Source organism: Semicossyphus pulcher, unplaced genomic scaffold, assembly GCF_022749685.1.
Source record: "Semicossyphus pulcher isolate SPU_LCO1_2020_fin unplaced genomic scaffold, fSemPul1.0.p SCAF_9, whole genome shotgun sequence".
Taxonomy (NCBI): Eukaryota; Metazoa; Chordata; class Actinopteri; order Labriformes; family Labridae; genus Semicossyphus; species Semicossyphus pulcher.
The window spans coordinates 18,331,796-18,346,735 of record NW_027211770.1 but is presented as its reverse complement, the minus strand read 5'-3'; the positions used below and the strand labels follow the sequence as shown (position 1 = coordinate 18,346,735).

General features: G+C 43.8%; 1 protein-coding gene across 2 annotated transcripts; it reads left to right on the top strand.

Annotated features, from left to right (window-relative positions):
- The first annotated feature begins 159 nt into the window (after positions 1-159).
- tmem245 (transmembrane protein 245) lies at positions 160-12,062 on the top strand. 2 transcript variants are annotated; one of them, XM_069656593.1, is made up of 18 exons: positions 160-799; positions 1,652-1,769; positions 2,360-2,455; positions 2,962-3,069; positions 3,283-3,486; positions 3,575-3,744; positions 5,236-5,259; positions 7,768-7,872; positions 7,947-8,029; positions 8,103-8,193; positions 8,274-8,372; positions 8,466-8,597; positions 8,976-9,098; positions 9,192-9,337; positions 9,417-9,517; positions 9,610-9,784; positions 10,291-10,485; positions 10,960-12,062. In XM_069656593.1, the coding sequence occupies exons 1-18, from the start codon at positions 200-202 to the stop codon at positions 11,006-11,008; spliced, it is 2,619 nt and encodes an 872-aa protein (XP_069512694.1). In that variant the 5' UTR covers positions 160-199; the 3' UTR covers positions 11,009-12,062. The 2 variants fall into 2 exon arrangements, with proteins under 2 accessions (XP_069512694.1, XP_069512693.1); XM_069656592.1 differs by lacking the exon at positions 5,236-5,259 and having other exon boundaries at positions 170-799.
- The last annotated feature ends 2,878 nt before the right edge of the window (positions 12,063-14,940 follow it).

Sequence of the window (14,940 nt, the reverse complement as noted above, 5' to 3'; positions counted from 1 at the left end):
GTAATACAAAATAGTAAAAATAATAATAATACAATTAAAAAAAAAAAAAAAGGGGCTACCGGAAGTGTTTTATTTTTCACATCGACCCCATTTCCCATAGTTCCGCTTGCGGTCTCGTTGGTGTTACGTCACATGTTTTCCTCCTTCACGCGGTGGCTCTTTCAGGGAGATCAGCCTAACCGAAGCGGAGACGGGCAACATGGCAGACGAGGAGGACTCGGCGCCGGAGCCTGCCGCTGCCTCTCCCCCGCGGAGCCCTCACTCTGAGCGGCCTCACTTTGTCTCTTTCTCCGAGAGCGTCCAGCCGGCCGTCGGGATGATGAGCCAGCTGCTGAGCCAGCCCTTGTCCCTGAAGTTTGACAAAAACATCAAACAGGCCTTCTACAACACTGGGGCGATGATCTTCGTGGCTATCTGCTGCGGAGCGGCGGTGCTAGTCTACTTCATCCTTGAGGCCTTCCTCCGCCCGCTGCTGTGGGCAACGCTCTGTGGCACCTTCCTCCACCCTTTCAAGCACTCTCTTGCCCGGCTCGGCCGCTCGTGGCTTAACGGCCTGCAGGAAACCGGGACGCCCATCGTGCTGGGTACACTACTGGTCCCGGTGTGGTGTGTGAACTACGGGGTGGAGGCGATGGGCCGGCTGGTGCTGGAGAGGCTGACGGTGCTGCTGGTGATCGGTGCCGGGGCTCCTCTGGTCTACTTCCTCTACCTGTTCTGGAGCGTCATCGGGATGCAGGTTATCCTCGGGCACGTCTGTGGGATCATCGGTGCCTTCCTGGACTGTTTCCACACAGTGTGGGTAAGTGAATGGACAGTGGCAACTGGGCACACCCCCCTCCCTAATGTCAACAAAAGCCCCTCTGTGTGGTTGCAACTGGGTGGGTGATGTCAGTCTGTCAGCTGAGTCACACTAAAAGGGCTGCAGTTATAACATATGGCTGATATCAAATAAAAATATTATCAATATTTATTATTTTACTGTATAGGAAATGTAAGCAAAGTCACAAAATGATGTAGTGGACAGAACAATGTTTAGCTGTGAAATCCAGACATGTATCCTACTAATAGAGATAGAGCTCAAAGAATAAGTTGAATGTGTTCAAGTTAAAAAGAAAGAATATAACATCAGTGTAGGATAAAGTCTTGAACGTGTCGAATGGGTTAATGCAAAGTCCTTTTCTTGGAACTTCTGCTTAAACTTGTTTCTCAGCTGATCTACTTTCCTGCAGTTTCAGCATCTGATCAATCAATACCTTATTATTTGTAAAGAGCTCCAGGGGCCTGAGCACAGCTACGCTTTAACTGGATACAAATTGCATTAAATGTCCCTCCTCAGACAGTCCGTCCTTTCTCTAGACACAGAGGTGGATCGACAGAGGCCTTGTCTATAAATAGGATGGAGGACACTGTATTAAATTACATTGAAAGATTTCTTTGTGTGGAAACTAGTTAATGACCTTTGAGATCAGATGATTATAGACATCATATTTCATGCTTTACCCACTAAAGTTTGTTATCAGAGGTCCTGGAGGCACACACTCTGTTAAACACGTGGATGTTATGATATTTATTGTTGATTTACTGAATCATGTGGCCTGTTGAGAATCAATCTTGCATGCATCCTCACTCTGCCTCTCATGTTTGTCCTCAGGTGTGCACTGTGGTGTTTGGCTACCTGTTAGCAGTTTGTTTTAAGTGGGGTCCGCACACTGAGCACTACCTGCGGGCTCTGGCTCTTCCTGTCTGGTCTGTCCTGCTCTTCTACATTGGTGAGTGTGTGTTAGAGGGGATGCCTGCCCAGACCTGTTTCATTTCCTACATTTTTGTGAACTCTGCCTTTTCCTGCTGGGACAATGTTTGGCATTTTTGTGAACTTGAGTAGACAGGTAGCAGGAGGCTCGATGCAGCCTGCAGAGAAGGAGAATACACACTAGTTCTCTAGACAAGATAAATGGGAGTCTCTACAGATCCACGAGTCCCATCAGGCGGAGAGCATACCGAGTAGATGAGGAAGTCCCCAGTATTAATAGCACACATAAGGCGTGCTGAGGTGTCGACCTTCAGGCACTAAATGTTAAAAGTGACTGAGAGCTACGAAGAAGTCACAAGGAGAGCGAGGAGGAGGGTTTTAACATGATAGAAAATCTCTGTTTGGCATCTTCCTGTGTGAAAACGTCACCACACAATTAGCCAAGTTGAGGGATATTATCTCAGTTATTATTTGATCCTTATACATTCTTATAATTCTACGTAAAAACATGAAGAGTGTACCAGAAGTCAGTATATTTGCATATAATCTGCCATTAATGTCAACAAAATATTCTGCATATTCGTCCTCTGATTTCTGATCTGTTTTTAGTGTCTCTCACCGGCTCGTGGAGAGTGCCCTTATTTGTGCTCATGGTTATTCTCATCATCGTGGGCTCCCTGGAGAAACCACCAGTCCCTGGCAGAGGTGAATCTTCATTCACACATACAAACACACACACATTTACTACAGTAAGACGCCTCTCCTCCCCATCAGCTGGGCTTTAATACGTGTAATTAAATAAAAGCTGGTAAATGTTTTTCTATGAATAAAACAATATAGATATAACATTTCTCTGTAAGATTCTGTAGCTGATTCCCCTAGTTTTAGGCTTTAAGCTAAGCTAAGCTAAGCTAAGCTAAGCTAAATGGTAGCTTGGTGTAGCTTCATATTTGCTATTCAAAAAAGAGAGTGGTGTCAATCTTCTCATCTAAGTCTAAACAAAAAAGCGGAGGTGTATTTCATATAAATACACCTCCAATATTTGTCTTGATTATAATTTATACATACAGTATGTGACATAAGGTGGATGGTTTGTTCTGCAAGCAGTGGACTAACAGTTATGCCCATTAGACACACAAAGAATACGAGTGTTCCTTTTTCCTTGCACATCCTCTGCCCTAATGTGTTAATGTTTTTCTTCATCACCCCAGGAGAGCTGTCGGGGCAGGTGCTGTCGTTCGCTGCTAACACTATTTACATGGCGATCTCCTGTAGCAACCTTCAGCTGAAAACTGAGCCCAGTGAAAACTCTACGACAGGTAAGATAAGGCAGCTTTATAGTATTTACATGTATTTCCATCTTGTTGAAAATGTTTGAGTAATGTTCAGTAGAGAAGTTGAACATACAGGGGAACTACAGCTTAAGACACTTCTGCTTTAGCTTTCCTTTCAGCAACAGTGGTCGGCATTCGCTCTTTCTTCCACTTCCTCTAATATTCTTTCTCCATGACCTCTTCCTCTTCTCCTTCAAGATGGAGCCCATACAGTCGGCCCTCTTCCTGCGACACCTGGATTCCCTCGGGGCTCTCGTACGTTACCGGCTGGCCTCTTCCAGAGTGAGAGAAGCTCCCACAGAGCCAGTGATATCTACTTCATTCTGCTGGTGTGGGCCATTGTGCTGGTTCAGGTGTGGCTCAACCTGTGGATCCTGCAGCTACTGCCGATCCCTGTGGCTGGTAACACCACACACGCTCATATATGCACACTCTTTTTCACGCTCTTTTTCTCACATCTGCTCAAACTAACGTTGCGTTGATACTGTAGTGTGGGTGCTGAAGAAGCTGGTGGTCCACTTTGGTCTGAAGAGCTTTGCGGAGCGGACTCTCAGCTCGTGGTGGGCGGTGCTGGAGAAGCTCGGACGTGAGCGGGAGGAGGCCCTGCTGCCTGGACCGATCAAAGGCTTGGCTCAGTTCATGCTGCGTATCGACACTAAGGTAACGTCTCTGACCGATTTTCAGGTGCTGCTGATGCAGGCGCTGTCTTTTCTTACTCTCTTTGATTTTCACTCAGGCAGGTCAGGCCCACTGGAGCTTTGGAATGGAAGCGTGCAACAACATTTTCTTGAACAAGTTTCAGGGCAGCTTTGTGAGAGCAGGAGGACATCTCTTGTATGTCATCTCCTTCAAAAACCAAGTGACTAAGAAACAAAAATATATATTTATTTTCTAACATTTGGACTCAATTGACCAAAAAAGAGTATCTATGTATGATGCGTAATGTAAAAAGGTGTCACTCATCGTGAGGGTCCCGTCACTTTGCTGTCTCTTTTAGTGCTACAGAGCTTTATAGCATTTTCCTGCTCATTGTCTCTTCAGTGCTGAAACTTGACTGTACTTCAATGCTCACATAGCCTACGGTGGCCCTGAGAGCTCAACACACAGCAAATTAAGAAAACATGCAAATACACAAAACACAAGCAAATATAGACAACACTTTCATCAATTTGACAACGCATGCGCAGCATTTAGAAAACCTACTGCAAAAACAAAAATGCTACAGCTACAAAAAAGCTGCAAAAACTAAAATGCTGCAAAAACACAAATAGGGCAAAAACCAAATCACGGCAAGAACAAAATCGTAGCAAAAACAAAATCGCAGCAAAAACAAGATCGCAGCAAAAACAAGATCGCAGCAAAAACAAAATCGCAGCAAAAACAAGATCGCAGCAAAAACAAAAATGCTACAAAAACAAAAATGCAGCAAAAAAAATGCTGCAAAAACACTGCAAAAAGAAATATGTGGCAAAAACAAAAACGCTACAAATACAAACACTACAAAAACAAATGCTACAAAAACACTGCAAAAACAAAAACACTACAAAACTAAAATGCTGCAAAAATGCAGTTCAAACAAAAACACTGTAAAACCAAAAATGCTACAAAATACAAAATTTAGACAGGATTTAGATGTTGTAGCTAGTGTAAGCATTCTGCTTATTATTATCCTGCCAAGTCAAGTAATCTTATAGGATAACGTTAACGTTTCAGTATTTGCTGCTCGTTTTTGTATTTGCATGTTTTTTTAAGTTGCTGTGCGTTGAGCTCTCAGGGACACCATACAAAGCATTGTTTTGATACACAGCTTTTACTTTTACTAACAGAACACCCTGTGCCGGATCCGTACTGTTGATGTTTGTTATCAGCTGCCAAAATGGCCTCACTGCTGACACCTTTTACACTACAGGAGGTCTTTCCCTGATGTTCTGTTGTTTGATAATCAAGAGTAACACCTCACTGTACGGCCAGTCCACACTCCTGTCCACACTGTGTGTCGTCGTTAAATCCTGCCTGCCACACTTCTCTTCCTCAGCCGTCACTGCCCGTACCGACAGAGGTTGTGTTCTTGTCGCACGGGTACTTGTGATGACTGCTGCACAGATCTTTCCAAAAATAATCTTCCCAATGTCTCTTTGTCTCCTCCCCAAGCTCTGGCATTGGCTTAACAAGCAGGTAATGATTTGGAGGAGCAGCGTGCTGAGAGAAAGAGTGTGTGTGACAGAGAGAGAGAACAAAGATACAGAAATAACACATCTATAAGTGTGCGAGTGTGTGAGTGAAGGCGTGAGCACACCTTGTAGCAGCTTGGACTGGCACTTTACCCATCCACTGTCACCACCCCCTCATTCTGTATATGTCTGTCCTCTCGCTGCTTTCCTGCTGCCTGCTTTTATTTTGAAAGGAAGCTACAGTCAGGCAGGGGGGACTTTTTGGTCCCTAAGCCTCGCCTGTACCTTCCCTGCTGTGACCTAACTGGCAGGTTTGCGTTGAGAGTGTATGAGCTGCATGGAGAGATGGCTGATGTAGACAGAGCAGAGCTGAGTGGGAGGAGAGGGCAGTTTTTCTGAACACATGTGGGTCTATAAGCCGGATGTTTTTAATAGAGATGGAGGAGAAGCACTGTCGTTAGGTTTAAGGAGCTTGTATGGGTGAGAGTGGGGTAGGGGTGCTAACCCGGTGCTGTCATATGAAGCCTGAGCTGCATATTACATGCTTCTTAAAGACGTTACAGGTTATAAGGACGAAGTTAACTTTGCTTAAAGGGTCATATGGAATCCCTGAGAGGCAAGAAGTGATAAAAATATACCTGGATAGTCTTTACATTTTTGTCACAAGTTAAAAAACATGTTTTTCCTGGAGATTTATTTTAACTTTTTTGTAATTAAAAACCTGTTAGGTGTGAGTTTCTCTTGTTATCTTGTTCCATTAATCATTCACTACCTTTGCTTTTAATCCTGTTGTCATAACCCGGCTCCAAGGCCATGACAAATACGGCATGGACACAATAGACAACTGTAAATTGTCGTTATTTATTGTGATAAAGTAAACACCTGAATTATAAATTGCAAATACGGAGTGTGTGAATAAGTAAAATCAGTCATGTGAGTTTGGATGTCTGACGTAATGAAGTGTGAGGTGTAAGCAAACAAAGATAAGCAGGCAGAATGTGCAGGTAATGGCTGGGATGAATCCAGGAGGGAAGGAGAGGGGCATACCTTCATACAGACAAGCCTTTTAAAAGAAGGGGAGTCAGTGACCGTCACACTGTGTAGAACATGTGACAGTGTTGCACTTTGACCCCTTTGGACTGAGTTTACAACATAATAACATGAACTCCTGTTTCTCACATGTGAAAGAAGTAAGTGAGAAAACGTCTTCTTTAGTGATAAACACGAGCGATGCAACGATTTAGATCAAACTTAGAAAACTTCTAATCAGAATGTTTTTCTCACTTGCCTCTGAGGGCTTCCATAGCGTACGGTTTGCCTTATTAAGTTTCTAATTTTTCACAAATTCCATGAAAAAAAACACCAATAAATTAATCTTATTAATAACAGGGTTCCTACGCAGTGTGGAAAAGTAGGAAGAAAAATTAGATTTTAGTAATTTCCAGGTCTGGATAAGAATGGAAAAGAGAAAAGAGGGTGCGGAAAAATTTTGTGTGTCCAGACTATTAGCCCTATTCTGTTTTATAAAGCTCAGAGTTTCTAGATTAAAAAACGTGGGGAACGTGGGGAGTAGGGGAGAGTGAGGGGTGACAAATGATCACAGACCGGGAGTCAAACCTGCAAAATCAGAACTTCTAAATACAAATTGATCATACATGCATTGCGTTTGGTGCAGACAGCAAGCGCAACCAAAATGTGTAGTGTGTGGGAGAGCGCGGGTCAGAGCGAGCTTGATGTCTAAAGCAAGGCACACCTGATTGGTGGACTGAACGGTTGGAATGGGGAATTGCAAGTTTTCCGAGAACATACTTGTGCCCTAATGATAAGGATAAGCGCTCAGTGAAGAAACTCCTCCCCCTGTGCCCTCATCCCAACACTTAGTTATTTGGATGAGTACCTCTGTACTGTGAGTGTGATTGACAATGTGTAGGAACCCTGTAATAAGTAATACATCCTGAATTAGCTTCCTCTGGGCCAAAGAGCTCCATTGTTGTTTACATCTGGGCCTTATGGGAGAGAAGTTTCCACTATAACAGATCCTTTTCCATTCAGTAACCTCTCATTGACTCCAGTAACACATTGATTTTTATGACATTAACACAAATACAACTGGAGACTTGAGCTCTTATAAGTTGGCTGTTGCTGCAGTTTTGGAGCATCGAGAAACCTGAGTTTCACCACTTTTAACAGAATTAACTTGCAGAAGTTTTAGGCTGGGATAAACTGACGGATAATTCATGCATTCAGAAGCACACAGTGCGTTTTTCACTTGCATGTTTCAAAGTGCAAGGATGTGTGCATGCATGCTCGAACGTCACGGCTGGTTGACTCAGTCTTTACCGTTTCAGGACCCAAGTGGGCAGATTTAGATCCAAAATGGCCTCTTCACACTGGAAGGACACAGGTTTCTCCATGTGTCTGATCACTGTATGTTTCAACCTCTTCAGATGTCACTGACTTTCTCTCTACTCTCTCTGTTACCTCCCTGTCCTCCTTTCTCTGCGCCCTGCAGATGATCGTGTGGTTGGAGCGATCTCTGGATAAAATCATCAGCATCTTCATCATCTTCCTGCTGGTCACAGGGACACTGCTCATGGCTCTTCTGCTCACGGCTATGGTACTGTTTTTTTCTTCCTTTGAATCACTGTACTGCACCTCAGAGACAAAACAAAGTAACCGTTATGTTTGTAGGTTCATCACGAAAGTGCTCACATCATCGACGTCACAAGTAACCTCATCAACGAGACTGTATCCAACCATCCAGAATGGGCCAAGTATGATGGTTTTACTCTTTTAACTTCTTGTCTTGAAGAGTTCATAAATTAACATCTCCTTCGCCTCCTGTAGTTGGCTTCCAGAGGCTCGAGTGGTGCAGAAAGCTCTCAATTCAGCTGCTACTAATGTCTATCAGCACGGTAGAGAATGGATAACATTAAAGGTAAGAATAATGATCGCTTTGATCGATTTCTTTGACTTAAAATATGGAAGAGAATCTTGAATCTTTCTTCTCTCGTGCAGCTTCATAAGATGTTAGGCGACAAGGTGAACCACACAGCTGTGATTGAGAAGCAGGTTCTGGAGCTTTGGGACCGACTGTACCACTCCTGGTTTGTGAAGGTAGCGTGAGGACGGTCAGATCGGTTACGCTTATGTCCTTTTTTTGTCCTCTTAAAATGTCGCATTCATAAAATATTTCCTTGGATTTTACAGAACACGACGCACACTGGACGCCCTCGCGGTCAGAAGATGATGGCTCAGAGGCAGAACAGCTGGCTGGTCGACATCCTGGACTGGAAGGACGTCGCCTCCTTTCTGCAGGAAAACATAGAGACGCTGCTGTCTGTAAGTGTTTGTGTGTTTAAAGAGCAACTTGCAGGTTGGAGACCCCGGTGAATCAATGTGTCGGAAAATGATTTAGTAATTATATTTTCAGCCAATTGCTACTCTTAATACTACTCTTTGGTGTATATATATTACTGACACTTCATTATAAAGCATTTGGCTAACGCACATGCGAGAATAGGACCCGGTCCCTTCAACAACCAGAGAGGAGATCGAGATAAATCATGTTGAAATTCCTCGTGTCAGCCATGCCTGTTCTTAACTACAATGGCTGTCACATCATCTGGAAGTTGTTGACAGATTTACATCTCCGTGTCTCCGAGGGGTGTGCATTTTTCCTGTGGTTGACATGTTTACTGTCGCCGGGTTGTTTTGTAGATCCTGGAGTCTCTGTGGGTGGTAATGAGTCGAAACGTCGGTCTCCTCATCTCCACCACGACGACCCTCTTCACCGTCCTCTTTCACAGCGGCACGGCTCTCCTCAACTTCGCCCTCAGTCTGGTGTGAAACTCATCATTCTAATCAATACTTTCCCAGTTGATGATCACATTTCCTGCTTATTTTTTAGTCAACATGCTTCCTATGTTTATGCAGGTGATATTCCTGACCACACTCTTCTACCTGCTGAGCTCTAGCGGTGAATACTACAAACCTGTGAAATGGGTCATCAGCCTGACTCCCCTCTCCCAGCCGGGACCCTCGTCTAACATCATAGGCCAGTCTGTGGAAGAGGCCATCAGGTAGTCACACACTAACACTCCTCCCTAACAATCTGAACCGTAACATTATTTTTGACCTTTGTGTGTGTTTGTCTTGCAGAGGAGTGTTCGACGCCTCTTTTAAAATGGCCGGCTTCTACGGCCTCTACACTTGGCTCACACACACCATCTTTGGCATCAACATCGTCTTCATTCCCTCAGGTGAGTCTGCGTGATTCTGCCGTCACATTACCTGCGCCTGCCAGGCCACCCTTAAGTGTTTTCTCACTCTTTTAATCCCTCCTGACCTGAAGCCATGGCTGCCATCCTGGGCGCAGTGCCGTTCCTGGGGACTTACTGGGCGGCGGTGCCAGCAGCGTGCGACCTGTGGCTGGTACAGGGAGAAGGCGTCAAGGCCGTGCTGCTGCTGATCTGCCACCTGCTTCCAACCTATTTTGTAGACACGGCTATCTACTCGGACATATCGGGGTGAGTACAGCACGTTCCTATGTTTGTTGTGTGTGCTTCCCTGTGAAGCATGGGCACATTTCAGGATGGCAACACATTTCAATAAACCATCTGCCGTGTTGGTACATGAACACGGCTCAGAAAGGAAAGCTTTCTGTTAGTGAAGTCTAAAAACAGTGTTTCTATTTCAGTCGGTCAGTTTCATAATCATCTGCTGTTTGAGATCGAATGAAAACAACACCAGACAGCCGGCCGGATAATGCTCCAGCTCAGCTGTTATTAGCTGCCAAGCCTTGTGTCCAAGCGGGTTTCCTGGAGCGCTGCCCTTAATGTTTAATTTTACATCACTGAGATTATCTTTAGGTTATGATTAGATGCTATTAAAAGGGCTGCTTGGATTAGGCTTAAAGAGACACGAAACAAATTTATGGAGGAAGCAGATTTCAACACCAGCTTCTTAAACATGTTAAACATTTATATCATCAAATATGAAAGTTTCTTTTTGATCTCTTGTCTTTGTGTCTCAGGGGTGGACATCCATACCTCACAGGTTTGGCGGTGGCAGGCGGAGCGTACTATCTGGGTCTGGAGGGCGCCATCATCGGGCCGATCCTCCTCTGCATCTTAGTGGTCGCAGCAAACATCTACAGCGCCATGCTGATGAGCCCCAGCTCGGCTTTGCCGACACCCGTGCAGTCCACCTGGCCAGTGCACCCCATGAGGTGAACATTAATACTTTAAAGAGGGGGTATTATGCTGTTTCACATTTTAACACGTATATATAATGTTACAATGTTGGACATTCAGACTAAATGTGAGTTTCATATCTGTAGGTAAAAGTATGTTGGAGTAATCCCCAGGCTTCTCAGCTCAGTCTGCAGGCTGCTGTGAACGCCAGGTTTCACACAGTTTTTTTCGACATGCTTTGTGACATCACAAAGTGCAGGGTCTGGGTTTCTTAAAGGGACAGAGCTGTCGTTTCAGGCAGAGGCTGTATGAGGGCCTGCACTGAGCACCAGTGTGAGAAAAATGATGAGTTTCTGTTAACTGTAAATTATGCTAAGCTACTCCACAGATATCACAGAGTGAAATATGAACCTTGAAATTAGCATAATACCCCCCCCCCCCCCACACACACACACACATTCAGGAAGTTGCCTCCCGACCATCATTGTTCTCTTTATTGTCGCCCTCAGGACCTTCGCTGACTCCACCCCCTCTGTCCTGAAGAAGACCGGTGAGTGACAGCAAGAGGTGGAACAACCAAGACTTCCTATTGGCTGATTCCTCAGTGGGACTGCTCTCCTCCCTGAAGCTCCTCCCCACGCCGCCCGCCCGGCTCTACAGGAGTCGCCCCGACCAAGAAGAGATGGTGGCTTAAGCGCTGGTTACCCACGATGCCGCCTGCTTACCAGAGCCCTTACTCTGAGCAGTGCGGCTCCAGCTGCTCTCACTAAAGACCTGATGACGGATGTGAGCGTTCATCCTGATCCCAAACTCGGACCAATGACTGCACATTGGGCTTTAAATAACAGAGATGTTGATGCTAATCAATCATCGCTCTGTTTTTATACGCCTCAATTGATTTTGATATGTTTAGAGAAGCCTCAGATTACCGTGCGGTGAATCGTAAGAATATAAGTCTTATCTCCAAAGCCCCTGATGTCCTCCTGCAGTCCCCCGGCTGCGGCTAAGCTCCAGAACGTGGTCGTGCAGTGTTTGTACTCCCTACCTCTCTCCTCATGGAGGCTCAAGTAGAGCTTGTAGTGACGGCTGGTTTGTGTAAAGGCAAATTTAAGTCCTCGAGCCTGGTTTAGGAGGAGTCAATGACTGTTTTATAGTTTAATTTCATGCATCATTCACGTTTCAGTTAAAACTCCACTTTGACTCCCTGCCCTGCTCCCCTGCACCAGGCTTTGTCACCACTCTCTCACTCCTTTTTACCTTTTGCTAAATGTTTCTTTTCCTTTGAATGGCTGCAGGTTCAGACTGATGACGACTACGTTAGTGGGTCAGATTAGACTTCCTGCTTAGTGTATCTGAGACCAGGGATTAACGAGGGACTGTTTTTACGTTTATATTATATATTATATAAGCCTTGTTTTTAACACTGTGAGCGCACATACACACAAACACGCTGAGCTGATTCACCAGTATTGACGCACGTTTACGCCCAGACTACCTTCACATCGACGAGCTTGACTGATATTTTGTTAGAACTGAATGGTTTGGTTTTAACTGTGATTTTGTTTGTTTTCAAACCCATTAAAAATGTCTTTAGATTGTTATTCACCTCCTCCACTGTTGCACTTGCTCGCTCCATATCTAAACCACAGTCTGAGCACTTTTCTGAACACTTTTCTGAACAGAGAGTATGAAGAAGTTTACATCCTTTGAAGCTTTAATGAAGAAGCTATACATATGAATAGTGTGTGTGACACATTGAACAAACATGGCTACTGTGTTAGCTGCCTGAGGGAGGGCTGGGGGGGCTGTGAGGTGTGATCCAGCGACGTGTTTTGCAATAGTTTAACAGTTTAACTGAATCGCTGTAGTTTGCATTTGGTACTGTCATTTTTTTATCACTGGATATGCACTGACTCAATAAACATCGTTTAAACTGAAGCATCAGTTATCAGATGACTTAATGTTCTGTTGACGGATTAATTAACTCCTTATTTCAACACTTTGTTTGAAGGAAATATTTACGTCATCATTTCACCGTCATAGTCACGACGTCAGTTCATGCAAACGCCAAACAGGTTAGGCTGAACACTTTAATATTTACTGACAAACATCTCGCTATGTGCACGTACTTTAATGTCAGCATGAGACAGAGGAGAATATTGTTCTGAACTTTTCACCTTTTGAAGTGTTTTTAAATGTGCGAAATCTTCCTTAAACTAGCGACCCATTCAGAGACGGTGAACTCTCCAGCAGCGGAAGACTCAGTTCAGGTTATGATGAAACGTGTGAATGTAAAGGCCGCAGCCAAAATCTAACTTCCCCTGCATAAACAAAGTAAAATCTTCTTCCTGCGTCTGCAGAGCTGAGTCAGACGTTGTCGTCTGTTCCGTGAGCACTTTACAGATTGTCGATGTGTCAGCGCCGCTCCGGACAGATGGACAGAATAAATAAAGCTTCGGTGCAGCTGCTGCTAAATCCAGACAGGAACCTCTCATCTGAAGTCTCCAGCAAACTAATTAACAAACACAGTGATCACAGGATGATGGTCATGTTACTAACGTCCATAATCAGAGCTCTTATATGTGCGTGAAAGAAGCCTCGAGCTTGTGCTATCAGAGGAATTTAACAGAATGTTCTAATTGTAGGAAGTGGTTATAAATAAGTACCTCTAGCATTCTGATCTTTATACCAGATCAGTGCTGAACGTGGACACAAAAAAGTGGTACAGTTAATGTTGAAGTATGTAGCTATTCTACATATAAACACACTGTGGGATGTATGAGACTTTAAATGTTTTGGGAGCAAGGTAAGAAAGATAGTATGAAAAATATAAATACAAATTGAAGACAGCGCACGTGTAACATCATAAAAGGTTTGTGTTTAGATCACAGAATAAAATGATCTTACCTGGGAGCTGATGATGATCTAAAACACGGTCCTCCAGGTGACCTCACACACTGAATATCTATAAAACATGACAGGACATTTATTGTAATAAAACCCAATTCAGGCTTCAGAGACTCCTTCAATTTATAGAGGAAAATGAGCAATGGGCCAGAAAATAATAGTTACTAACCTTAGTTAAACTCAACATGGAGACAGTGGTCGTCAGTCAGGTTCAGGCTTCAGGTTTGCTGCTGGTTAATGTAACAGCTGGTCAAGAACAATGCAACCTCCACCTAAAGAAGTACAAATTCTACTAGTTCTGTCATATCTCGCTCATTAATCCGGTCTCATAGTCACTACTCAACACGTTAGCAACTGGCTGATGCTCTTAAGTCCCGCGGACAAACACCTTATTTGGATGAAATAGCTTTTAGCTTCTCCGCTGCTTTGACATGAAACACTTTGAACGTGCCTAAAAACTTCACAAAGGTGTTCCGGGTGAATTATAAACTACCTTTGTATGTAACTGTTTTTAAATGTGTTGCCATTCTTTGTATTTATTCTGTTTTGTTTTACTCTCGACATCATTGAAAATGAGGGCGTGTCCTCAGTGCTTCCTCCAGATTTAAATAAAGGTTGATTAAAAAATAATCTATAAACTACACTATAAAATCATCTAGATTATTGATTAATTTGAATGACATTTTTTTTCGTCTTAATCTTAGAAAATCTTGCATTACTCTTGCAACACTTAGCTCTCACACTCATATTATCAACCAGCCGATTATAGTTATAATCTATCTGTAATCTTTGAGACTTTACTGGAGACAAACTTTCACCTGGACTGACTCTTACTAAACAGGAGCTTTCAGGAAACCAAAGTTATAATTTCTTTGTGAGAAAATCAACGTGTCCAAGAATCCAACCCACAGTTTCACTCAATCAAAGAGGAGTGTAAATGAATTAGTCAGCTCAGCGTCTCAATAATAATTAACAAACAAGGATCAATAAAACAATAAAAGGAGTTAATCAGAGGGACACACTGCCGGGTTCATAAATTCACTCTGTTCTTCATTACTCCGTCTCTTGCTGGAGTTTTCCTCCGGGCCGCAGTCTGATTCAGCTTTGATCCATTTCTTCACATCAAAGACTCGACATACAGTCCTTCTGAAGTCTGCAGCGCACAAACCCGAGCCCAGTTTCCTCCGCTCTCACAGCTCGAGCTCTGCTTAGAATCACTCGTTTCACTGGCATGGAGGTGTCTCCCTGCAGAAGACTCGGATTAGTCTTCATGGAGGAGCTGTTTTCTTCCATTCTCATCATTGAACATGTGGAAACAATACAACTCTGAGGGCCTGGTCCATCTTTGAGGCCTTACTGGAGACTTCTCACTGGACTGATTCTCCCTCAGAAAACAAAAGCAACCTGTATTAAGACGAGAATGCAAAACACTGAGGTCTAATATGTCTTTCTGATGACTTGCGCTCGCTCTAATCCTCACAAATGAATAATTCAACAGATCAAGTGAAGCAGTCTGAATAATCCACTCTCCAAACAACATGTAGTGAGTCTGCTGCCCGACTCTATTACCTCCACACAACACT

Excerpts from the sequence above, each read along its gene's own strand:
- tmem245 (XM_069656593.1), top strand. The coding sequence starts at position 200 with ATGGCAGACGAGGAGGACTCGGCGCCGGAGCCTGCCGCTGCCTCTCCC. Across the intron at positions 9,099-9,191 it reads TCAACTTCGCCCTCAGTCTG|GTGATATTCCTGACCACACT; the intron begins GTGTGAAACTCA and ends ATGTTTATGCAG. Across the intron at positions 10,486-10,959 it reads TGGCCAGTGCACCCCATGAG|GACCTTCGCTGACTCCACCC; the intron begins GTGAACATTAAT and ends TGTCGCCCTCAG.